We start from the raw sequence: 24,935 nt of genomic DNA, 5'->3' as shown, positions 1-24,935 counted from the left end.
GCGTCTTTCCGTTTCTTCTGTGCCACTTTGGTTTTGATGGTCGTGAGTTTAACCGGTGCCTTCATTTTTGTTCTGGATGTCGATCAATACAGTCCAGTTGAAACCACACCAGGTTTTATATGGTTTAGAGAGAGTAGAACACACCCATAAGCGTTTAGAACTGATTGCTTTCACCTGGGCCCATATTATCGAGCCAGGGACGTAGGAAGAAATGAGGGGCCCCAGGGAAGGAAATATGTTTGGGCACCTTCATACGGATTCCGTAGCACAATTCTTTTTTAAATATATACTTTTTTTTTAACAACTATTTAAACATTATTTTCCATCAGTCAATCAAATAATTGGCATTCATAACAACCACATTTCAAAAGATTCAAGATAAATTCAAGAGTTGTAAAGAGAGTGCAGAAGAGAGCGAGATTTTTAAACTCAACAACCCCATAAAACACCCACTCTCTCTAAGCTCCCTCGCTAATTCTGCCCATTGAGAAGTGTTGCATTAAAGGACCTGTAATTGACAGGAAAGATGGATTCCTAATCAATCAGGGAAGAAAGGCAAAGGCAGACATTATCAAATCAAAACGTATATTCTCACAGAGAATTCTCTGCAAGATTACGCTTTAACATGGTGCAGTGTTTTAAAATGTACCAGGATTTAGCGGAACGGTCATGGCAGAAATGGAATATAATATTCATAAGTATGTTTTATTTAGTGTATAAGCCCATGAAAAGGAGAATCGTCGTGTTTTTGACTCCTAAAAATAAGCCTTTTAAATCTACATAGGGAGGGAGTGGGTGCTCTTCCACAGAGCCCACCATGTTGAACCGCCATGTTTATACAGAAGCCCAGAATGGACATACGGCTCTAGAGACTAAATAACCACACACTATTTATAAATCTATCAGGGAAGCTCCTCACTTGACACTTGGCTACTCATTCTCTAAATCACACACACGCACAAACACACGCAGGCGTGCACAGAAACAGACACACACACAGACACACACACACACACACACGCAAACACACACACACACACACACAGACACACAAACAGTTCAACACACAGACACACCGACACAAAAAGGCATACCCATGCACAACTTTGCATGCCTTGTACACATGAACCCATTCAGCACATGCACAGATAATATTATAATATTCCAGCAGCTCATTCAAGCTCGTCCACGCAGCCCTTTGTCCCCGGGCTCGTCTGAGGACCCACGGGCAGCAGTAGGCGGGGCCTGCGGGGATGAGGAGGGCATTAAGTAAAACCCTGGAAGCTCTGTGTGGATTAGAGTAATCCAGCTTGTCCTCCATACGGTAGACACGGCTGCTCAGTCCTCAGTTTGCTCTGGTGAAGATGGCTTCTTTTGCTCGCTGGGCGTCCCCTCTGCTGGTGCTGGGCTTCGAAGGTAGGTCCCCTCTACCTGGATGGCCCCCGCTGGTTCTTGGTCAGGTTGGAGTGTGGTGTAGTAGGTAGTGTTGTCCATGGGAAGGAGCTCAGAATGAAGCACGTTTGAATTATCGCCGGTCTGCTAATGACTAAAAATAACTGCATCCTTAATTTTAGGGTTATACTATTTTAATATTTTTTAGAACATTAATTTGTTTCTGCCTTGTTTCCTTTTATAAATTGTTCCAAAATTATTGAACGTAATTTGGGTTTTGATTTCGATTTTTTTTAATAACTAAAAATATATACAATACCTTAATTGTATTTCTCTGATAGTCTGTTTAATGTTTTAAAGATGTCCTTGACGCACCAGAACGGTGTTTGAAGGGTGTTTTATGATTAAGCTTGCCGTACTGTACTACTCAGATGGCTGTTCTAGTTTTTTGTAGTGTGTCGTAACGTGTCCTCATCCTGTTTCTCTACACGCTTGATGGCGCTCTCCTGCCTGGCTTTCCATCTGTTCCCAGTCCTGCTCTGCTCTCAGGCTCAGGAGGTACGACTCTGACCCACACACCCTCCATCTGTTGTGTTGTACACACACACACATAGGAATACATAGATACATACACATAAACCTTTGTTCGATTTCAGCTTATTTCTAAACTGTTCGCATAGACACTGAGTTGTGTATTTTTTCGTTGTAGTAGTAACTCTTGAAGTGGAAATACAGGCAACTTGGCAGGTTGGGTCAGAGGGTCGAATAGATGGTGTATTCAAGGATGTCATACAGCACAGGTACAGACTTAGGTGGAATAGTGCTCCTTGGCTGTCGATCCCTCTTCTCACCGAGCCAAAGGGTTGGGGCGAGTATTATAATAAAGGAAACGCGAATAACAAGAGAACACAAGCAGTCTCTCCCTTGATAAGGTATATGGCCCTTGCTATGTCCCAGACGTCCAGGTTGGTTCGTCCTTGTTGAGACATTACAAATGGCGGAATGTTGGAAATAACACCTTGGAAATAACACCTTCAAACAGGCCAGACACTGGCCTGTTTCTAGACTAAGAAATAGGAACACAGAGAGACATTCAAATACACATCATTCTACATTCCTCCCTCTTCCTACCTAAATAAATAGATACATACATAGATACATACATAGATACATACATAGATACATACATACATACATACATACATACATACATACATACATACATACATACATACATACATACATACACACATACATACAGACATAAAGACATACATACACACCAGATACATCTCTACAAATACACGTACATACACACACACACAGACAAACACACAGACGCACGCCACGCACACACACACATATATGCATGCATACACACATACATATATTTAGTTTATACATACACACATACAAACATGAACACATGCACACACACACATGCACATACGGCAGAGATTTTGTGATGCATTTGTGATGTACGGTCTATTTATGGCAATGTATGAGTTTTTCTGTGTATTTGTTCGTGTGTGTGTATGTGTGTGTGTATGTGTGTGTGTGTCTGTGTGTGCGCCAGCTGGGTGCACCGGAGACCTGGAGCAACAGGGCGTGTAAATGCGACTGTGAGGGAGGCTCCCCCCCGACAGAGTTCTCCAGCCTGCTGTCCAGACCCCCCATGGTCCGAGGAGTGGACTGCATGCCAGGTAGGGTTGACTGGGTGCGTCTCACCATGTAAGTCAGAAACCTGTTTGTGTGTGTGTGTGTGTGTGTATGTTGGTAGCAGGAACAGTTTAATCAAGAGGGACCTGTGTGTGCAGTGCAGTAAAAGGATGTAAATATGTGTTGAATGCAAACGGCTGAGGAATCCAGTTCATAAACCTGAGGTTTCAGTCGGTGATAATCACAGTCAGAATCTGAATTTGAATACTGTACTTTTTGACAGGCTCAATATTGTTCTTAGACAATTGTTTTACACCCAAACACAGTTTTGGTGTGTCTGTGTGTGTGTGTGTGTGTGTGTGTGTGTGTGTGTGTGTGTGTGTGTGTGTGTGTGTGTGTGTGCGCGCGTGTGTGCGCGCGTGTGTGTGTGTGTGTGTGTGTGTGAATGTGTGTGTGTGTGTGTGTGTGTGTGAGGTTTGACACGGCCAAGTGAGGTTAGATCGAAACCAAACATATTCAACCAAACTGATTTCATGTTTCGGAAGAAGATGCAGAACGAGATAAATAGAGAGAATGGAAGAAAATGAGCAAGTGAGAGAGAAGGCGAGCTAGGGAGGAAGATGGAGGTAGAGAGGAGGAGGAGAGAGAGAAATTGGCTTTAAACTAGAGATTATATTCTTGTTTAGTTTGAGTGTGAGAGAGAGAGAGAGAGAGAGAGAGAGAGAGAGAGAGAAAAAGAGAGTGGGAAAGAGTCTCAGAGAGAGTGAGACAGACTGGGATAGAGAGCGTGGGAGAGCGAGAGAGATAGACTTTTAGTGTGTGAGAGAGAGAGAGAGAGAGAGAGAGAGAGAGAGAGAGAGACTGTCAGAGAGATTGAGACAAGAATAGATTGCCAGAGGTTGACTGAGTCCAACTACAAGCGAAACATGTGGAGTGTGGAGCGATGGGTTGTGTCTCCAAAGAACACTGTCACGCTGGAACCCTGAGGTGTTAGTGAGACACGGTGAGACGCCAGAGTGACCTTCTCGATTTAAGAGTCCTCCACAGAGAGAGAGGGCATCGAAGATAATCACTTTCTACACGCATGCGAGATTACAGCGCCCGGAATAGAGCCCTCAGTTATTCACATAATTTAGTGCTGTATAATTATCCAATCGTTTCATGGTTTTTCTTCTTGGGTCACCACAGAGCAGTTGAGCCTGTCGAACGTTGAATGCGTGTGTGTGCGAGCGTGTGTAGTTTGTCAATGTGTTGAATGTTCGTGAACACCTTGTTATCGGCTAGTTACTGTACATCCACACATTGTTGGCTGCTAGTTACTGTACATCAACACATTGTTAGCTGCTAGTTACTGTACATCCACACATTGTTAGCTGCTAGTTACTGTACATCAACACATTGTTAGCCCATGAATGTGAGCCTTGCTGGTTGCGAGGGATTATCATCCCTGTTGGTGGCCGAGTCTGGTCTGAGATCAGCTGCAGACAGCTGAGCTGGTAAACAACAGAATTGTTGCACTTTGGAGACGAACCTCACTGCGTCTATTCATTGAATTCTCTGCAATGATCTTTCACCTGAGGTTAGCCTAATATGGGACCGCTGAAGGCAGCCTTTATGATCACACGTTGATGATGGCGTTATTGACCACTGGGGCTGATTTCATCCCTCGTCATCGTGGGCTAAGAAGCAGAGGGACAGGTTGACACCAGAAATAGACAAATCTGGGGATGTCATGGTAGACGCCTGCCATCTGTCATGCTCATGACCCCCGCCTCCCCTGAGCTCCATCCAGACATCGCCGGGCGCTTATGGAGAGTTTGGAGAGAGGGAGGGATGGTAAACATCACAGACAGATCGCAATTCTGGGATGTTTACAGCCAAGCCATAGACAGATGTTGGTGTGAGTGTGTGTGTGTGTGTGTGTGTGTGTGTGTGTGTGTGTGTGTGTGTGTGTGTGTGGTGTGTTAAGCCTACTTGACTCTGACTCTGATTAATCCCGGAAGTACCCAGAAAGATCTCAATGAATGCTTTGTGAACAAGATTAATGTCCAAACTAAACCTCTTATCTGGGAAAAAAGGATTATAAAACATACATGGATAGGATTTGTGGCATAGTAGAACTACGAGACTAATATGATTATATTTGTAACTATATATATATAAATATTAATATAAACAATGTTTTATGTGAATATACAGTCTAGTCTATACTCTAAATGTGCAGTAGTATATTATAAACAATGTTTTATATTAATAGTCTAGTCTATACTCTAAATGTGCAGTAGTGTATTAGAAACAATGTTTTAGATGAATATACAGTCTAGTCTATACTCTATGTGCCCTATCTCTTTCATAACTATGCTTTATAAAAGGTTTTTTCGGTTGTTTCTCTGCAGAATGCCCCTATCATCGTCAACTGGGATTCGAGGCCGGTTCTGTGAGTCCGGACCAGATCACCTGCTCTAACCAGGAGCAGTATACGGGCTGGTTCTCATCCTGGGTCCCTAACAGGGCCCGACTCAACAACCAGGGCTTCGGGTGAGAGAGCATGAGCTAGATTCTACACCCACATTTAGCAAGCATACCTCTGTACCCAGAGACTCACAAGCAAGGCTGATAACGATCAAGTCTATGCTCAAGATTTGAGAAATGATAGAACATTGAATTTCTGTTGCTCAAAACGTCATGTTTGTAGCGCTTGTGGTGGTGGTGGTAACATCACTTTAGTTAGACAGTTGTCGCAAGTCTCTGGTTGTTGTACTATGATCAGCACATTCTGCTCTAAAACAATGTAGGTAGTCTGTTATCTGTGTGATGCGCTGCCCCGAGACGCGAACACAAACACATAGAGGTAGCTGTAGGCTTTTCTTGGTCCGTTGTGCATTCTCACTGCAATCAAACCTCACTACGGTTCCCTTTGAAATGGTCCAAGACCGCCCAAAGCAGGGGGCCTCTGACCGGCTGTTTGGGTCGGCATCCGAGTGCCATTTCTGTGTTCTGATACGCCCAAATGAACCCAACGGGGAAGGAACAATAAACAAAGTAGTTTGATGTCAATACAATAAATTAATTAACATACACCATAAGGAATAACCGTTATTCAGTCTAAGATGATGCGATAATAAACACCAATCAATGGCCTACTTTGATTGATTGTTTGATTGGTGTGTGTTGATGATGATTGTATTACTGCTGTCTCTGCAATAACTCCCCTCTGGGATAATAAAGATGACCTTACCTTTCATATGAATGGATGTAATGAGAATAACGGAATAAAAAACGATCCTACAAACTGCCATTAATACTCATTAGACTACTAATCACAATTACAAGTAAAATTAGTGACTTTATTGACTTTATTTTGCTCAATCTTGCCACTCTTCTAGCTTGTGAATAGCACCAGATTATTCCCTAAAAAGAATCATAAATCAGGAATTATTATTTTAAAAAAAAAGCCCTTGGGGGTTCATGTGCACGTCTTCTCCCCCCCTAACCCGTCTGCACGTCTGCAGGTGTGCGTGGCTCTCCAAGTTCCAGGACAACAGCCAGTGGCTGCAGGTGGACCTGCGAGAGGTGATGGTGGTGTCAGGCCTGCTGACACAGGGCCGCTGCGACGCGGACGAGTGGGTCACCAAGTACAGCGTCCAGTACCGCACCGACGAGAAGCTCAACTGGATCTACTACAAGGACCAGACCGGCAACAACAGGGTCAGTGGGGCGGGGGAATACGTCTAGGGAACCGTTGTTTTGATGACCGTGTTTGCTGGACAGTGGGGCGCAGTGGCGGACATAGATTACATCCCGGGATTGGGTGTGCAGAGGACATTGTATGTTACGCGATTGGAGAATCAATGTTTCATGATATCCTTGGAATAACCAGTGATTCATAACGTGAATTCATAATTCATAGTGTTTAATGTGCTCTCTCTCTCTGTACCTCGTTCCCTCCTCTCCCCCTCTCTCTTTATGTCCCTCCCCCCTCTTTCCCTACCACTCTTCCCTCTCAATGTTTCTTTGTCTCGCTCTCTCACTCCTGCCTCACTCTGTCGATGTCTCTCTCCCCATCTTCTCTCCCTATGTCTCCCCCCCTCCTGTCTCTCTCCCCCTCCTCTCTCTCCCCCCTCTCCCCCTCCTCTCTCCCCCCCTCCTGTCTCTCTCTCCCCCCCTCTCCCCCTCCTGTCTCTCCCCCCTCCCCCTCCTGTCTCTCCCCCCTCCCCCTCCTCTCTCTCTCCCCCCTCTCCCCCTCCTGTCTCTCCCCCCCTCTCCCCCTCCTGTCTCTCTCCCCCCCCCTCTCCCCCTCCTGTCTCTCCCCCCACTCTCCCCCTCCTGTCTCTCCCCCCCCTCTCCCCCTCCTGTCTCTCCCCCCCTCTCCCCCTCCCCCCTCCCCCTCCTGTCTCCCCCCCTCTCCCCCTCCTGTCTCTCTCCCCCCCTCCCCCTCCCCCCATCTCCCCCCCCTGTCTCTCTCTCCCCCTCCTGTCTCTCTCTCCCCCCCTCCCCCTCCCCCCATCACCCCCTCCTGTCTCTCTCCCCCCCTCCTGTCTCTCTCCCCCCCCCCCCCCCCCTGTCTCTCTCCCCCCCCTCCCCCTGCAGGTGTTCTACGGTAACTCGGACCGCTCCTCCTCAGTGCAGAACCTGCTGCGGCCGCCCATCGTGGCGCGCTACCTGCGCATCCTGCCGCTGGGCTGGCACACGCGCATCGCCCTGCGCATAGAGCTGCTGCTCTGCATGAGCAAGTGTGTCTGAGGCTCCTCCCCCTCGTCCCTCCGCCCTCCATCTCTCCTCCCCCTCATCCCTCCACCCTCCATCTCTCCTCCCCCTCATCCCTCCACCCTCCATCTCTCCTCCCCCTCACCCCTCCGCCCTTCATCTCTCCTCCCCCTCGTCCCTCCACCCTCCATCTCTCCTCCCCCTCGTCCCTCCACCCTTCATCTCTCCTCCCCCTCATCTCTCCTCCCCCTCGTCCCTCCACCCTCCATCTCTCCTCCCCCTCGTCCCTCCACCCTCCATCTCTCCTCCCCCTCGTCCCTCCACCCTCCATCTCTCCTCCCCCTCACCCCTCCGCCCTCCATCTCTCCTCCCCCTCGTCCCTCCACCCTTCATTAATCCATCCTTCATCACTCCACCTTTCATCACTCCACCCTTCATCTGTCTGACCCCTCACCCCTCCACCCTCCATCCCTCCTCCCCTCATCCCTTCACCCCTTCATCTGTCCACCACCTCATCCCTCCACCCTTCATACCTCCGCTATTCATCCCTCATCACTTCATCCCTCCAACCTTCATCCCTCCTACCTCCACCCTTCATCCCTCATCCCATCATTCTTCATCCCTCTAACCTTCATCCCTCACCCCTTCATCTGTCCACCACCTCATCCCTCTAACCTTCATCCCTCATCCCTTCATCTGTCCACCACCTCATCCCTCTAACCTTCATCCCTCACCCCTCCAGCCTAAAATCTCTCTTTTCCTCATCCCTCCATTCCGAGGCATTATCATTAATTATTCATCAGTATTATTGTTCATGTATTCAGTTGAGATCCTTCTGTATGTCGTCACGTCGTGTGTGTGTGTTTGTTATTTCTCTTGAGATAGATTGACATATTCGTCAACTCATGTCATGGATTTGTAAAGTACATCTTGTGGTATGTTAGTTTATTGACTCACTCTGTTAGTTTCTTTTGTTTTTATTTATAATTAGCACCACCAACATACATTAACATGTTTTTTCTAGTGCAACTCTTTGGAACCACTGTCAAAACTTTTTTCAGTTCAATTAAAACGATACTCCAGGCTGTTATTCCATGAGTCGGACTAGGAATATGCAATGGTCGTTAGCTATTTTAACTGTTAGCTATTTCATTATTTGTTTTAATACAAACTCTTTCACACCTCTTTTGTAGTAACTTTCTTCCTTCTTCTTTAATTTCTGTTCTTTCTTCTTGTCTTAAATTATGACCTATTGAGCAATGTTCTGGTTTGTTTCTTTTTCTTTCTATCTCTCTATCTTTTTTTTGTGAACTTTTTTAATTTATATCGTTAAAATGCAATCGAGATTTTTTTTGTCAGTTGATATTACAGTATAGTGATCGTTCTCAGCTGTGTTGTACTTGGATGTTTGTGTTGTGTTGGGGTCATTGCGTGTCAAGGCAGTGACAGTAATACCTCCATTTATATTTCTATGGTGCTTTGGAATTTGCTTCAAATTTCATTCTCTGGAAATTCTTGTGTTTTAAAACCTCTCCTCTATAAAACAAAAAAACACACATGGTGGACCCTGCGCTGTCTCTTTATTGTACAAATTCTGAGATCCAAATAAATCAACCATCGGAACCGTTTAAAAATGTACAGTGGGCTTTTATTTTGATACTCTTATTATTGACGGTAGGGCGGTTGGATAAGATACACTTTATGTACATCCTGTAAAAAGTGGGGAACAGTTTAAATGAAAAAATAAAATAAAATAATAAATGTATGCTTTTTTAAACACATTCACCTCTTGTGTACGAAGCTGAGCCCCTTCTATCTTCTTAGCAGTTAGTTGAACTCAGGCTTATTTCATCTCGTTCCCGTCTTGAACCTCAATGATCACGCGCTCTGCTGATTGCGGCCCTTCACCCTCAATATCACATTATTAGTTTCCATTAGCCTGTGTGTGTAGTGTTATAGTGAGTTTGACGATACGTGGAGAGAATCAAACCACTTTGTTAACAACTTGGTAGTCGCAGCCCAAAACATTTTCTTCAACGTCGGCGTTAAAACAGAACTCGCATCGTTAGTAGGAAGGTTATTGCTTTCAGTTTCCCACACGTAGTTATCTTTGTTTTGTAGGATTATATTATTGACAATAATAATACCAATGTTTGTATAACTTCAGGAGACATCTGCTAACGCAGGATCTGTTGCTCTCTCCTCCCTGTCACAATATTACTGGTCTTCATTTCGGCTCCCTGGTGAAGGGCACACTGGCACTGTGTTGAATTCAAACCAGAGAACAGAGGCAATCACGCAAGAAATAAACAAAGAATAAGCTTTAAAGGACCGTGCCGTTGTAGGTGATCAAATCACCACAACGCCCCTCCTGGTTTTACCGATTCTGCCCAATAGCGGTGCGCGTTTGATCGTTTGCGCGCCTGCTTCATTGTAAACAACAGCCATGTGGCACTTTGGTCCCTTGGGATCAATGTGCGTCGGCCAGTATAGAGTGTGTGGACAACGTAACAGTGCATCACAACACAACTACTTCACAAAATTTCTCATCACAAAGACCAAAGTTCTATATCGCAATTGTTTACATCTGCCAGACCGTTCCTGTCATTTAGGCTTTTATTTATATTTATTTTTATGTGGATAATTGTGCGATTCTATTTTTCCAGAAAACACCTTTGAAGAATTTCTCAGCCAATGTCAAAGTTAAGATGATGTAGTAAACGACTGGGATAGTTGCATACTGTAACAACTTGGGTGTTTCAATACATAACCTTTAGAATTAATCAGTGGAACTAATACATTTGAATGTTGTAACACTTTGTGTCTTTCACATTGTTGATAGCTTGTATGCTAGCAGCTGAAATAGGATATGCATACTTTTCTGGTATTTATTCCCATGATACATCACTCTCCTACAGATCCTTAACCTGATCTTAATCACCGTTCAACAATCTCTACCCAATACCTAGGCTTGACCTTAATCACAGCTCATCATAACAATCTGCCACTGAACTTTTGTAATGTTCAACCCAATGCTTGGATCTCTAACCATCCTTCAACTAATACATAACCATCTCTAACCAAATACACATACCCACCAAACCGTTCAAGATCCAAAATCTGAACTTTACCATCTCACCTCTAACCCACACTGTCCAAACCGTCCTTACCCGACCTTGACCAACTCTAACCCAAAAGTCCTGCGTTCGTTGAGCTTATACCTGAACTTTACCATTTCCATTTTATACAGAAATTACCCCTTGAATGCTTGATATAGATGCAGATTGTTGCAGAAGCAACAAACTCATATAGGTGTGTTTGTGTGTCGGCGTGTGAGTTTCGGTGTGTGTGTGTTTGTGCGTGTGTGTGTGTGTGTGTGTTACCTTGCATGAGCACATGTGTATGTTTGAGGGGTCACTTTTATGATTATTTCCATTATAATGCCCTGTTCATGCCCAACACATCCCGATAGACCCTCGATAGACCGATAGATGAATGGAATAAAAAAAAAAAAGTATTTTGAAGGCAAAAGATAGGTAGGAAAGCTATGAAGTGTAAACATGTGACAATGATAGCATAACAAAAAAGTCAGATTCACTGTAATAATAAAGGACTAATACAGTATCTTCACTGTTATAATAAAAGGAATATTACAGTATCTTAGAAAGTGGGGAGTGATTCTCACAGGGAACAAATCTCATCCACTTAGAAAAATGTTCTTGATATTTTTGTACATATTAACCAACTGAAAAATAACATTGATACTGTTATAATAATATTAAATTGTGGTAATCAAAAAAAGCCATTCACCATTATATTTCTCTTGTGACATATTGAATTATAAACACATGAATATCTATGCATATCTTTTTGTGTCTATAGCTCTTGCAATTACACAATAACTCTATAATACCTTTTAATTTTTTTCCATGTAGCCTACATACTGTGTCATTTATAGCTTATATCCTTAAGTTGAAAACAAATAAATATTTCATAAATTATGTTGATATATATATATTTTTCTTTCTTATTAGCAAATATTTGACTTTGAAAAACATATACACACGCACGCTCGCACACACAGTCACACACACACGCACACAACTTTCTGGGTCACTTCAGACCATTAGCTCTGATGCGCTGCAGTAGCTGCTATGAACCAGCAGGCGGCAGCATAGAGTCCAGAATGGGCAGTGTCTGCGACTGAAGACGGGCAGATCCCACGCCATCTTGTCCTTGTCCTCTGATGTAACACCATTAAATATCTGTAGAGAGTTAAGTACATACAAACTGCTGCACCACTGAGGTGAATAAACTGTCATTCATACCTTACCTTAAGAGTCCCACTGGACTACTCCCTCATCAAACAATGAAGTGCGGCGATACAATATTTGGAGATATTTGTCTTCTCTGAGCGGTTGACTTGAGGGATTTCAAGGTTCACTGTGGTGTAAACGCTAGCCGTAGCGAGCTAGGTCTCTGGCGGTCTACAGACAGTCAAATATCGGGAGAGGGAGCGAAGTGTGAGGATGTCCGGCCGTTTCACAGTGCCGTCTCTTTCAGGTCGTTGAGGTTCGGCATCCTGGGACGTGAGGCGCGCGTAAAGGTGGGTCCGTTCTGTCCGGGTTTGATGCCCAGCTGCTCCGCCGTGTACTGTGCCCCGTCGGCCCGTTGCAGGGCCGACGCGTGCCAGTTGGACTCGATCTGCCCCGGCATGGGGTAGCTGGGCTTGCGGCTCTTGGCCTGGGAAGAGTTGCTGACTCCAGAGTGGCCCCTGCTCTCTGGATGGCCCCTGCTCTCTGTGTGGCCCCTGCTGTCTGTGTGGCCCCTGCTGTCGGTGTGGGACCGGGGGTCTGTGTGGGCTCTGGGGTCTGTGTGGGATCGGGGGTCTGTGTGGGCCCTCGGGTCTGTGTGGGATCGGGGGTCTGTGTGGGTCCTGGGATCCGTGTGGGCCCTGGGGTCAGAGTGGGCCCTTGGGTCAGAGTGGCCCCTAGGCTCAGTGTTGGATCTGTTATCTGTGTGGGCCCTGAGGTCTGTGTGGGCTCTGCTGTCTGTGTGGGCCCTAGGCTCAGTGTGGCCCCTGTTATCTTGATGACCTCTGTTATCTTGAAGACCCCGGTTATCTTGGTGGCCCCTGTTATCTTGGAGGACTCTGGAGTCAGAATGGCTCCTAGGGTCAGAGTGGCCCCTAGGCTCAGTGTGGGCTCTGTTATCTTGAAGGCCTCTGTTATCTTGAAGGCCTCGAGGGTCTTTGTGGCCCCTGTTGTCAGGGTGGCTCCTAGGGTCAGGGTGGCTCCTAGGGTCAGGGTTTCCCCTAGGGTCGGGGTGGCCTCTAGGATCTGTGTGGCCCCTAAGGTCTGTGTGACCCCTAAGGTCGGTGTGGCCCCTGGGTTCTGTGTGGCCCCTGTTATCTTGAAGACCCCTGCTGTCCTGGTGGCCCCTGCTGTCTGTGTGGCCCCTGCCATCGGAGGGGTACCCCCCTTTGGAGGAGGCAGGGAGGTTGGGGAGGGTCTGCTGGAAGCGCAGGTCGGGGGGAGGAGGTGGAGGCACCTGGGGCTGGGTGGAGGAGGGTGAGAGGTGGAGCAGCCGGCGGAGGGACCTCAGCGGTTGGCTCTGGGAAACAAGCACAAGCAGACAGACGTGATGTTCACAAGGTATGAACGCAAGGTAACGTGCTGTCAAATAACAAAAAAATAGTGCATTCGAACGGAACATCCTAGACCACGACAACATACATTTCCAGATGTATGACAATGTTGTGATTTACATTTACATTTACATTTAGGGCATTTAGCAGACGCTTTTATCCAAAGCGACTTATAATAAGTGCATTTGTTACAATAAGTACATTTGTCATAAGAAGTGAAACAATATATCGCTGTCGGTACAGTAAAGACGTTCATAGAACCAAGTGCAAGTATTACAATCGCTAGGCTAACCCATTCCCCGTGTAAAGCAGCGATAGCAGCTACTGTAGATGCTACACAATTAAGTACCTTGAATAAGTGCAATGTACAAGTGCCAGGACGTACAACATTCAATGGTGGCTGTGCATTGGTTTCTATGCAGAGTCGAGATGAACTCTGTGAACTCTTGTGATGACCAATCAACCCTCATGCCTGGTGGTACAATGAGGGCCCTTTAAAGGTGTGAGTGTGATTAGCCTTACAAAAATCGGCCCCTTATGACATCACAAGTCGGCGTGTCCACCTAGATGTGTGACGGATAGACGAGCAACGTTTGCCACAGTCCACCGGGTAGGCCGGTAGACTTACCTATCCGGCGCACATCTAGGTGGACACGCCCTCCTGTGATGTCATAAGGGGCAGATTTTCAAAAGGGCTTGTGACGGCCAATCACACCCACACCCGGTGGCGTGTCATGGGACCTTCAGCCCAACGGAAACTCATGTCGGGAGGTTCTGACCTGGGAGTGGGAGTCCACGGGCTTCTCGGCTGGCCACTCCCCGACCCGCTCTCTCTCTCTCCCCCTGCTGTCCCTCTCCCTCTCCCGGTCGCGATCTCGACTCTGTTCGCGGTCGCGGTCTCTGGAGCGCTCGCGGGTTTTCCTGCGGCCGCTGTGGTGTGACGAGGACTTGCTGCCCCGCTGGAGGGAGAGGTGTTCCTGGCCGTTACCGCTGACCTAACGGTGCGGACGGACAGACGGCAGAGTTAACAATGTGGTTACTATGAGTGTCATTATTACTGTTATAACATTGACACGGTTTGGTTGAAAGCCAGTTGACCCAACCAACTGATCTCTTTCATTCAGCCTCAGATCACAAGATGGAGAATAAACTGCCACTTTGGTGAAGTGGCAGATATCTTTGAACATGGGAATAGGACAATTCCTAGCTTCGGACTTCAGCATTTGAGATTATAATGAACTGGAAGAGATCAGGAAGCCATCGAAAAACAACAACAACACAACCATCAACAAGCATTGTGGAAAGAAATCATGACATCTGAAAAGCTTGCAAAAATACTTCATGCAGACCTCAAGCAGCAAGTTATAATAATTTACAGCATAGTTCATTTTATACTGTACATTCATGTGTGTATGCATCTATGTTTGAATATGCTAATGAAGCCAGAACACGGTGAGGCGGTTGTGGTGATTTCTAAGTTCAGGCTGTGGTGTCCGACATCAGGCCGTTAGACGTACTGCAGAGCAACACACGCATGGAAGCATTCGCCTGTGTGTTGAATCGTTCACCGTACATTCTGTGCAGCCCAGTGCAGCCACTACAAACACAAGGTGGATGGATGGTGGATGGATGGATGGACCAATGAATGGGCGGATGGATAGTGGATGGACGGTGTGTGGATGGATGCATGGACGGACCGATGAATGGGTAGATGGGTAGTGGGTGGATGGTTGGGTGGTGGATGGATGATTGGTGGATCGATGGATGGACCGACCGATGAATTGGTGGATGGAGGGTGGGTTGGATGGATGGATGGCTGGATGCTGGCTTGATGGATGGCTGGATGCTGGTTTGATGGATGGCTGGATGCTGGTTTGATGGATGGTTGGACGCCAACGCCCGCTGCAGAATCAGATCAGGGATCCAAAATCACTTTCAGAAAAGTTGTGCCTTGCCCTGAGAGGACTTTTTCTGAGAGTATTTCAACGCTTTCGATGGCACCGATGCGGTGTGAGAGGATGGGACTGGCAGAGGAGGCATGCAGAGGTAAGGTGATGGTTAGATTACTGGAGAGGCAGGGTAGGCCGCGTTGGGCTGGTGTTGTACCATGGGCGACGCCACTACGGGCAGCGCTTTGGCCGCCGCGCTGTGCTTTAGGCTATTCTTAGAGCTAAAGAGGGGGAACAGGCTCTTCCTGATGCTGGGGTTCCTCCCTTCTTCCATGTCCGTCTGTGGGGCACAAGAGGAACAAGCCCACACGCTCAACACAAGGTCACCCACACCTGGTACCCCTGGTTCACTGAGGACTTACCACACCGGATCTCCTGGTACCCCTGGTTCACTGAAGACTTACCCAACTGGTACACCTGGTTCTACTGGCTCACTGAGGACTTACCACACCGGTACTCCTGGTACTCCTGGTTCACTGAAGACTTACCCAACTGGTACAACTGGTAGTCCAGGCTCACAGAGGACTTACCCAACTGGCACAACTGGTAGTCCTGGCTCACTGAGGACTTACCCAACTGGTACAACTGGTTGACCTTTTCACTGAGAACTCACACAGCTGGCCCACATGTTTGACTTTTTTGCTTGAATTAGCAAACTTTGTTTGCTAATTCTACAACTTTGTTGTATGGTTTTGATATGGTAGCAATATATGGTTAAGGGAGGGTGTAAAATCAGGCGGTGTCTGAGGGTCCGAAACCCTTGATTGACAATTGAGACCCCCTGAATGCCTCAACAGCAAGGGGGGGGGTGGGAATGGGAAAATCTTAAAAGATTGTCACTTTCAATCGTCAAGAATATACCTATTTTAGCGAGGCAACTTGAGTCCGGAGCTAAGTAGAACGTTGAATTTACACCTGTTTTCTCTCAATCACGCTGTTATTTTCTTTAACGATTGCACCCTTAGGGTGCTCGCAGAAATCCTCTCCAAACACCACCCACTGGAACACCAGGGAATCCCCCTGTCGCCAGCGGGTGTTTCGCACACTGGTCAAAGGTAACGGGAAAACGGGTGCAAAAAAATATAACTTTCAATCAAGAAACAAAAAACAAAATGTGAAAAAACGAAAAATGACACCAGAACCTGCCACCTGGCTTTCGAAACTGCTGTTACTTGACCGTCTTTAAAACCTCCATGAATCAAATAGTGTGGGTCAAATAGGCATCAATATATTAACCCTAAAACCATTGCAGAAAAGAAGATCAATACATTGTCAGGTATGAGGGAAAGATAATAAAAACATAATCTTCCCAGAACTCCATCTCCCACAACCCCCTGTGAGCCAGATCGACATAAAGCTACGTCAGAAGTTCCTTACCATTTGTGTCTTCTTCTTTTTCTTCTTCATGGCCCTGAAGAAGCCCTGTTTCTCCTTCTCCTTGACGGGCTCTGGGGGATTCATGACCATGGCTTCAGCCGTAGACCTACGGGAAGGGGTTTCCAGGAGTGAAAGTGAAAGTGCAGCAGGTGAATACATCAACACACACAAGATGGCGCTGGGGTTAGGGCTGCCGTTCTGTGGGCTCCCTCTCAACTTGGCTCATGTATATATTCCAGCACTTTGCACTCCACAGTTGAGGATACCCTGAAGTCCAGGCCTTTAATGGCCATTAACGACTCCTACCATTGTTATCATTGTACTACATATGTAATGCTGATATGACAAATACACTTGAAACACACACACACACACACACACACACACACACACACACACACACACACCTTATTCCATCTACTACGTTAATAGTACAGATCATTATGGGCTATCAGGGTAGGAAGATCATTTATCAGGATAAGTTACAGTGAGTCAGCTCACCAGTCAAAAGCGGTCTGGCGTTTAGAGTGGTTCACCATGGCAACCGGGTCCCCAGGTACAACTGGTACGACCGGACCCCGACCCTGGGCAACGGCATCGTGGAAGGAGGAGGAGTTATCCGGTCTGGGGGAGGGCACTAAGGGGTAGAGACAGGAAGTAGGGAGAATTATTACATCATATCCTGAATAATCCTAATTGATCATTTATCCACTGGCTTGCGTCTGACCAGACTTAATAGACATTACGATTTATTCTCCATGTATTTTAGAATAGTCTTGTTTTGAAGAGTACACATTGTACAATGTTTCACACATAGATCCGCGAGTGTCACATACCATGTCCTTGATATTAGGAAAAAAAATGGCCTGGAATATCAGCAAACTAATAGTGTGAAATGTTGTCCAATGTCCGGTCTATAGAACAAGACTAAACAAAGCGATTCTATCTATCTATCATACAACTAAAATCTGCATGGTGGCCTATCTGCTTCTCAGGGTCACAGTGGTGTGGGGTTGGGGGGTCTGTGGACCAGGTCGACTCGCCCATGCCTGGGTGTATGATGGAAGTGTCGGTTGTGGCACGGTGAAGACTTGAGAAGGCCGATCAAATACAAACAAGATTCGAAAAAATCAATTAAACTAATTAACGAAATCAGGCATTTATAGAAACCGCAGTCTGTCAGCATATCCGCCTTTCAGCATTTTGGGATATTCAGTTTAAGCTGTGTGTGCGTGTGTGTGTGTGTGTGTGTGTGTGTGTGTGTGTGTGTGTGTGTGTGTGTGTGTGTGTGTGTGTGTGTGTGTGTGTGTGTGTGTGTGTGTGTGTGTCGGGGTGCGCGTGCGTGTGTGTGTGTGTGTGTAACGCACAAGGGGGTTGTAAAGTGGGTAAACTGCGCGCTGATCCGCCCCTCCTCCACGGGCCTGGAGTGTGGTAATTACTGAGATCAGCCGTGGAGTGGCGAGCGGCTGAGAGGAAACACTGAGCTCTCGCAGCTCCTGAGAGGAAACCTGAGACGCCACCTGCAGCGCTCTGCTCACGACTCCAAAGCCCACTCCATCAACAGAGAGTTCGCCGAGGAACCCGACGTTGCCGGTTCGATACCCAGCAGGACCACTGACCCTAACCACTAACACGGTTCTGTCGTCGGTGGGTGCTTATTTAGAGGGAAAAGGGGACATCACTTTTGCTTGTGATATATATAACAGCAGCTGGGTTAACTTACAGGTGTGTATAATTAAGCTAATTGGGAGTCTATTTAATTGTTATTGTAGGGGAAATGGAATGTATATTATCTTCAATTTAAAATACATGATATTTTTATAATAATTATAATAATATATAGAGATAATATTCATATTTGTAACTTATTATATGTTATAAATCGATTTTGTTGTTTGCGTTCCTCCCCTCCTGCTCCAGTTGGTCTAACCCATCCAGTGTAAAGTCTCCCTCATGTCTCCATGGCAGAAGGTCACTGTTGAGTTTCAGTGACTGCTTCTTAGTTGATGGTACATTTTATGCTGGGCTCTTTCCTTCATTGCCTTTATTTTCTATCTATTCTATTCATTTTTAAACTTTGCCTATGTTTCGTCCATTCTATTATTTTATGACAATGTTTCTATGTGATGGACTTTGAGTCTGCCTTGTGTATGAAAAGTGCTGTGCTAAATAAAGTCGCCTTGCCTTGCCTTCATCTTGATATTATTCTGACCTTGATAATCTTTTTGGTTATTTGTGTCCACAGCCTGTTCTATATGTATTTGGGTCAAATAAAACCCCTTTTTGTTAACACTGCATGTTCCTGTATTTAGGGCGTTCGGGCCCGAACAACGATATATTGTTCTTGGGTTCTTACCTCTGTAGAAGCTGCCGACTCTGCGCGGCATGGACTCACTGAAGATCATACGGTTCTCCTTGGAGGAACCTCCGTCATCTCCGTGGTAGTCATGATACATCCCCCCCTAACACACACAAATACCAAGGAACACACACACACGTAGACACACATGCTATTGAACATTTAACAGAAACGATTATTCCTATCTCAATCACTCTATCGGATAATTAAACCCAATTTAACACAACTGCCCAACCCGGTAGATGACTTCCATAAACCAACAGCACAGCCCGTAGTTTACGATAGAAACCCTTTAGACTCCAGGCAACCCAAACCCTTATCCTGTATACGAGACATTTAGTTAGACAGTGTGTGAGCGTCATGCAGTGTACACACAACGTCTAGCCTGAGAGAACAGAACAGATAAAGGTGAGGACAGCTGTTCGAGCTGAACAAGCAGGAGGAGGAGGAGGAGGAGGAGGAGGAGGAGGAGGAGGAGGAGGTGCGAGTGGGATCGGGGGCGCTCGGACCTCGTTTATTGGTCGCTGAACATGAAAAGCAGTGACTGCGTTGTCCCTCGCCGAATCTTTGAGAGGCGCACAAGTGCGGCTCATGTCTTTAGGGGACTGCTGAGTCTGTGGGGGTTGGGTGGGAGGTGGGGGGTGGGGGGTGGGGGGGGTGTGTTGGAAACAGGGAGTGAAAGATGGGAGCGATGGCAGTGAAGATGTCACACCTGGAAGACTTCCCTCACAGTGGTACTACGTCATGGAGCTGAGGTGAGAAGTGCGTGGCGTTATAAACACACACACATTTATATCATGCAACGGTAACAGTGGTTCACGCAGTTAGCTACGCATACACACATACAAACACATCCAAGTGCGTCTTTTGCAGCTGTATAGCACGCTCAAAACATTGTACACAAGGGCGTACACTCCTGCTCGAACACAGTCCCAGACCGTCACAAACTCCTGTTCTAAATTCACGAATGCACTAGCACACACACATACGCCTATACACATAAACACATTAACACACCTGTACTAACACACCACAATCACGCATTCCACACACACACAGACACACACAAAAACACTCACACACACACGCACAAACCGACACTCACACACACACACCCAGACATACACAACCACACGCACGCACACCCACGCACACACACACACACCCATGTACACACACACACACACACAACCACACACACACACACACACACACACACACACACACACACAAACACACACAACCACACACAACCACCCACACACACCCACACACCCGCACACACACACACACACCCACACGCGCCACAGCACTCACCCGGGCCATGGTGTCGTCGTTGCAGTCCTCCCGGGAGGAGCTGACGGAGTGGCCGGCCAGCGCGGCCCGGTGGTGCAGCTGGGGGGACAGCAGCTGCAGGCTGCTGGCCCGGGTGGCCAGGCCCTGGCCCGGTGGGGGCAGCGTACCCATGGTGGGCTCGGCCGCGTGGGGCCGCTGGCGTTCCCGCCGCACGTACATGGAGTGGCGGTGGGGCCGCTGCTGGGAGGAGAAGGGCGAGGTGTAGCCCAGCCCGTAGTGGTAGGACTCGTGAGGGGACGGCAGGGTGTGGTTGGGGGGCATCCCCGCCGCACCTCCTCCTCCTCCTCCTCCTCCTCCTCCTCCTCCTCCTCCTCCTGGGTCCAGCAGCTCCGGGGTGACGGCCTCCTCTGTGGGTGGGGGGACACGGAGGTTTGCGGGAGGGAAATGTCGGCTTTACACTTTCTCTGCTCGAGCTTATAGACCAAAAATAACTCGGAGGGAGTTAAAAAAAAAAAGGAAGAAATACAACAAACACGAATAGTAGAGTAAGGCACAGAAATACGGTAAAAAGGTACAAAAAGTGCATGTATCTAAATAAATAAAAAGTGCATTTATAGAAAACGTACATTATGTATGCATATGCATTAAATATACATAGCTAGAAAGTGCCTCATGAAATATGCTGACATAGTGCAGGTATTGTACATGCACAGGAGGTAGGTAGAGTACTTTTTTAGACTTTGGTCCTTCTGTAGCACTTCCTGCCCCAGATGCTGAGACAGGAAGTGGTTGAATTGTGTCAGAGGCAGGGGTCAAAACAAAAGTCTTTATGCAAGGCCCGAAAGAGTCAAAAGTCTGAAAATGAAGACTTTTGAGTGTATTCAGTGTAATCTATTAAATGTATTCAGAAATCTTTTCAGAGAAACCGAATTCAATGACAATCCAGATGATGCGGCAAATAGCTTTCCCTGATTGGGTCAAATTAAAATTCTTGATTTAGGTTGGGGTTAGGGGGCATCTAGCTCTAGGAGGCCTACAGGTATTGGTTAGGGAGCATCTTGCTAAATGATGCCTACAGGTTGGGGTAAGGGGGCATCTTGCTATATGATGCCTACAGGTTGGGGTAAGGGGGCATCTTGCTAAATGATGCCTACAGGTTGGGGTAAGGGGGCATCTTGCTAAATGATGCCTACAGGTTGGGGTAAGGGGGCATCTTGCTAAATGATGCCTGCAGCTAAGGCTGTAGACATTGGGGAACAAAACTCAACACCATTCGGCCTTCAGCCCAACACTCTGAACCCTAGACCACCCCCCCCCGTGCCGCGGACCGACCTGGAGCCATGGCTTTGTGTCTGGACTTGTGTCTGGACGAGGAGTCCAGCGTGCTGCTCTCCAGGCGCCCGTTGCCCCCGCTGCGAGAGGCGGGGCTGTGTCCCGACCGGTCGCTGTGCCGCGCCGAGGGGCTCCCGGGCAGGGTTCCCTGGGCCGGGGGTCCCACGGGGGCGTTCAGGTCCAGGCAGCTGGAGGGGAAGTAGCGGGCGCCCGGCACGGCCACCCCCACCCCGACGGCGGCGGCGGCGGCGGCGGCGGCGTTGGAGCCCGTGTCGTCCGGGTGGAGCCGGCCCTCGCTGAGGTTCCCCACCGACTTGGCGTCGCTCAGGGCGCTGTGGCTCTTGGACAGGCTGAGATAGGACGCGGAGCTCTTGGACGAGGAAGACATGGATCCGTGGGCCGAGTCGGCCATGTTGTGGGGGACGCGGCCGTGCTGCTTGTCGGCCCCGGAGCCCTGCAGCGTGTTGGTCTTGCCCTCCAGGAAGGGGTTGCGGTTGGTGGGCGGCTGAGGGAGCTGCGGCGGCGGCTGCTGTGGCTGGGGCGGCGGCTGAGTCCGGGAGGAGCCGGACTTCCCGTGGCCGTACTTGGCCCCGGGCCCCTGGTCGGGGAGCTTGGAAGAGGGCCCCAGGTTGAAGTCGAACTCGATCTTCCCCTTGAGCTCCTTGGGGCTGAGGAGGTGGGGCAGGTTGTTGTTGGCCAGGTCTTTGCTCCTGGCCGGCGAGCGGTTCAGCGTCTGGGACATGTACTGGCTCTTGGGGTGGAGGGTGGGGCTGAGGCTGGAGGGGGCGGGCTTGTTGCCGTTCAGGAAGCTGCTGTTGCTGAGGTGGTGCAGGTCACCGTGGCGCGGGAGGCTGGAACATTCTTTACTGTTGGAGTGGCGGTGGCTGGTGCTCTTAGCGTGACTCCTGGGTGAACAGGAACAATAAACTATAATTAATAACTAATTACAACAACAATCTGTTGGTTGGCCTGTTGAACATGCTACTCTAAGCAAGAACTAAAAAACGACCAGGTTTCTCATGAAGTGGCGAAGAATCCTTGAAGAGTCTCAAAGCAAAATGTCCTCAGGTCTGATATCCTGTTTGACTGAGTTTCCCTGGGAAAAGCATTTACCGCTCATGATGTTAATGTATCTTAACATACAGTTTTTTTATTGTTATTCAAGTCCCCTCAGGTTCTATTAATGCTGTTAAGTCTTTCATGTCACAGATAATTGGACAGGAAAACAGTTGAACCCAAATTAGTGCCTCAAAAGCAGGTGTAAAAAGAAAAACTCCAAACCCAAGAGAGAAAGAAAGTCTGAAAGCCAAAAGATGTTTTTGCGGTCCCAGGAACATTACAGTTTCTACTTAAATGAGCTCAACAGTACAGATCTCCAACGCAATGGAGAAGCTGTGGGATTTGGTGAAACAGGAGATTCATGAATGTGCAGCCAACAAATGCTCAGAACCTGCAAGATGATGAATATGTTGGACCAGAATCTGTACGCCTGTTTCATGCCACCCATCATTCAGGCTGTTCTGTGGTACGCCCAAGTCTTAAATAAGTGTACAAGTACATCGACCACTGAGCGAATATATTGGTGAAATAGAAAGAAGACTTCTAGGTTTTCCAATGAGCTTCCAATGATCCAATGATCTTCTAACAACACTCAGCACACACATCTCAGGACAGACCTACCTGGTAGGGTTAGTTCTCCCCAAGGTAGAGGTGGAGGTGGTGGAGGTGGAAGTGGTGAGGGTGGGGGCGGTCCGACCTACCTGGTAGGGGCGGGGTTCCCCCCGTGGTGGAGGTGGAGGTGGTGGAGGTGGTAGTGGTGAGGGTGGGGGCGGTCCGACCTACCTGGTGGGGACGGTGTTCTCCCCGTGGTGGTGCGTCTTCCTCTTGGAGGAGCGAGGAGGGACAGGGGAGGTGGGGGGAGGTCTCTCCGTCTGCCTGAGGGGCTGGAAGGCCGGGTGGTTCAGACTCTGCTCCGTCAGGTAGCGCTCAGGCGGAGTCAGCAGTAACAAGTTCTGGAGGAGGAAGAGGAGGAGGAGGAGGAGGAGAAAGCGAAAGAGAAGGAGTTTGAGTGTTCTGTCCATACTAGCGTTTCTAGCTGTGTAACACAAGTTTGCGCTCATAATAAATATCAGTCTGGCCTCAACTGGTTTGGAGGCCAGACTGATAATGATTCCCAAATATGGATGCAGCCTTATGTTGTTCACAAAGCTGCAGCCAATCAGAGAGTGACTATCTTTACTCTTGCCATACCCGGTTGGAAGTAAAGCAAAAACCTAATCTCTTCTGTGAAAAGTATTCTGTGCAGACTCTGTTAATCTTTGAACGTCTTTATTAAGTCTATTTATGATAAAACTGCTTTGAATGCTACACTTTCCTTTTTCATCGTGGGGGGGGGGGCGATGCTTTGAACGGGCTTGAGGTCAAACTGAGTCTAGTCTGATCTTTGAAAAGGTTTGGTTGAACCAAAACGATACAGACAACCTTACCAGCGATGGAGCCTGAACATATGGCTCCATTTCTCACCTCCCTCTCTATTTGTGATGACTATAAATAGAGAGAGGAAAGGATAAGTATGTGGTCTCACCTTCATCAGGTCCAACATGAGGCCACTCAGGATGGCTAGGTACCTTCTCTCCAACGTCTGGGGGTGAGACACCGAGGGGAACTGGAGGGAGAGAGGGAGGGAGAGTTATGTAGAGAAAATCTAGGATAAAGAAAGAGAGAGAGAGAGGGAGGGAGAGTTATATAGAGAAAATATAGGATAAAGACAGAGAGAGAGAGAGGAGAAATTAACAGCAAAGAGAGGAAAAAGCAAGGGAGAGGAAGAGTGAGAGATTGTGAGAAATAGAGATTGAGACAGAGAGAGATGAAGAGAGAGAGCGAGAGAGAGAGAGAGAGAGAGAGAGATGAAGAGCGAGAGATAGAGAGAGGGATGAAGAGACAGAGGCAGTAAGGCAAAGACAGATCGAGAGGAAGAGAGGCGAAAGCATGTTTTTATTTTTGGTGTGTTCCGATTCAATGTGGTTTAGCAATATGTGCTAATCCACTAAACACCTGGCTGGTGATCCAGCTCCTCAGATCCCACTCCACGACATAGCCGTGCATGAACACAAACCCCCACACACACACGATTACATTCATGGACACACACACAGAAACCTACGGGCACACACACATACACACGTACTTACCCACGCAAAAACACATATATGCATGG

General features: G+C 47.6%; 2 protein-coding genes across 2 annotated transcripts in view; one reads left to right on the top strand and one right to left on the bottom strand.

Annotated features, from left to right (window-relative positions):
- Window positions 1-1,364: 1,364 nt before the first annotated feature.
- rs1a (retinoschisin 1a) lies at window positions 1,365-7,794 on the top strand (the record flags this gene model as incomplete). The annotated part of the gene is made up of 6 exons (XM_079737261.1): window positions 1,365-1,416; window positions 1,925-1,950; window positions 2,969-3,095; window positions 5,448-5,589; window positions 6,564-6,759; window positions 7,642-7,794. The coding sequence occupies 6 exons, from the start codon at window positions 1,365-1,367 to the stop codon at window positions 7,792-7,794; spliced, it is 696 nt and encodes a 231-aa protein (XP_079593387.1).
- A 4,486-nt stretch (window positions 7,795-12,280) lies between these two features.
- Window positions 12,281-24,935, bottom strand: part of cdkl5 (cyclin dependent kinase like 5) — a 34,398-nt gene continuing 21,743 nt past the window's right edge. Inside the window, exons 10-20 of the mRNA XM_079736111.1 lie at window positions 24,303-24,383; window positions 23,561-23,730; window positions 21,719-22,623; window positions 20,408-20,793; window positions 19,600-19,704; window positions 19,088-19,193; window positions 17,233-17,368; window positions 16,732-16,837; window positions 15,473-15,634; window positions 14,185-14,400; window positions 12,281-13,371 (exon numbers count right to left, since the gene is read on the bottom strand). Of these exons, the coding sequence (XP_079592237.1) occupies window positions 12,301-13,371; window positions 14,185-14,400; window positions 15,473-15,634; window positions 16,732-16,837; window positions 17,233-17,368; window positions 19,088-19,193; window positions 19,600-19,704; window positions 20,408-20,793; window positions 21,719-22,623; window positions 23,561-23,730; window positions 24,303-24,383 (3,444 nt within the window). The 3' untranslated portion in view covers window positions 12,281-12,300. The remainder of the gene's footprint in view (window positions 13,372-14,184; window positions 14,401-15,472; window positions 15,635-16,731; window positions 16,838-17,232; window positions 17,369-19,087; window positions 19,194-19,599; window positions 19,705-20,407; window positions 20,794-21,718; window positions 22,624-23,560; window positions 23,731-24,302; window positions 24,384-24,935) is intronic.

The sequence above is a fragment of the Pollachius pollachius genome (assembly GCF_949987615.1).
Source record: "Pollachius pollachius genome assembly, chromosome: 5".
NCBI lineage: Eukaryota > Metazoa > Chordata > Actinopteri > Gadiformes > Gadidae > Pollachius > Pollachius pollachius.
Note: the sequence above shows the minus strand (reverse complement) of the source record. Positions and strands in the feature narration are given on the sequence as shown.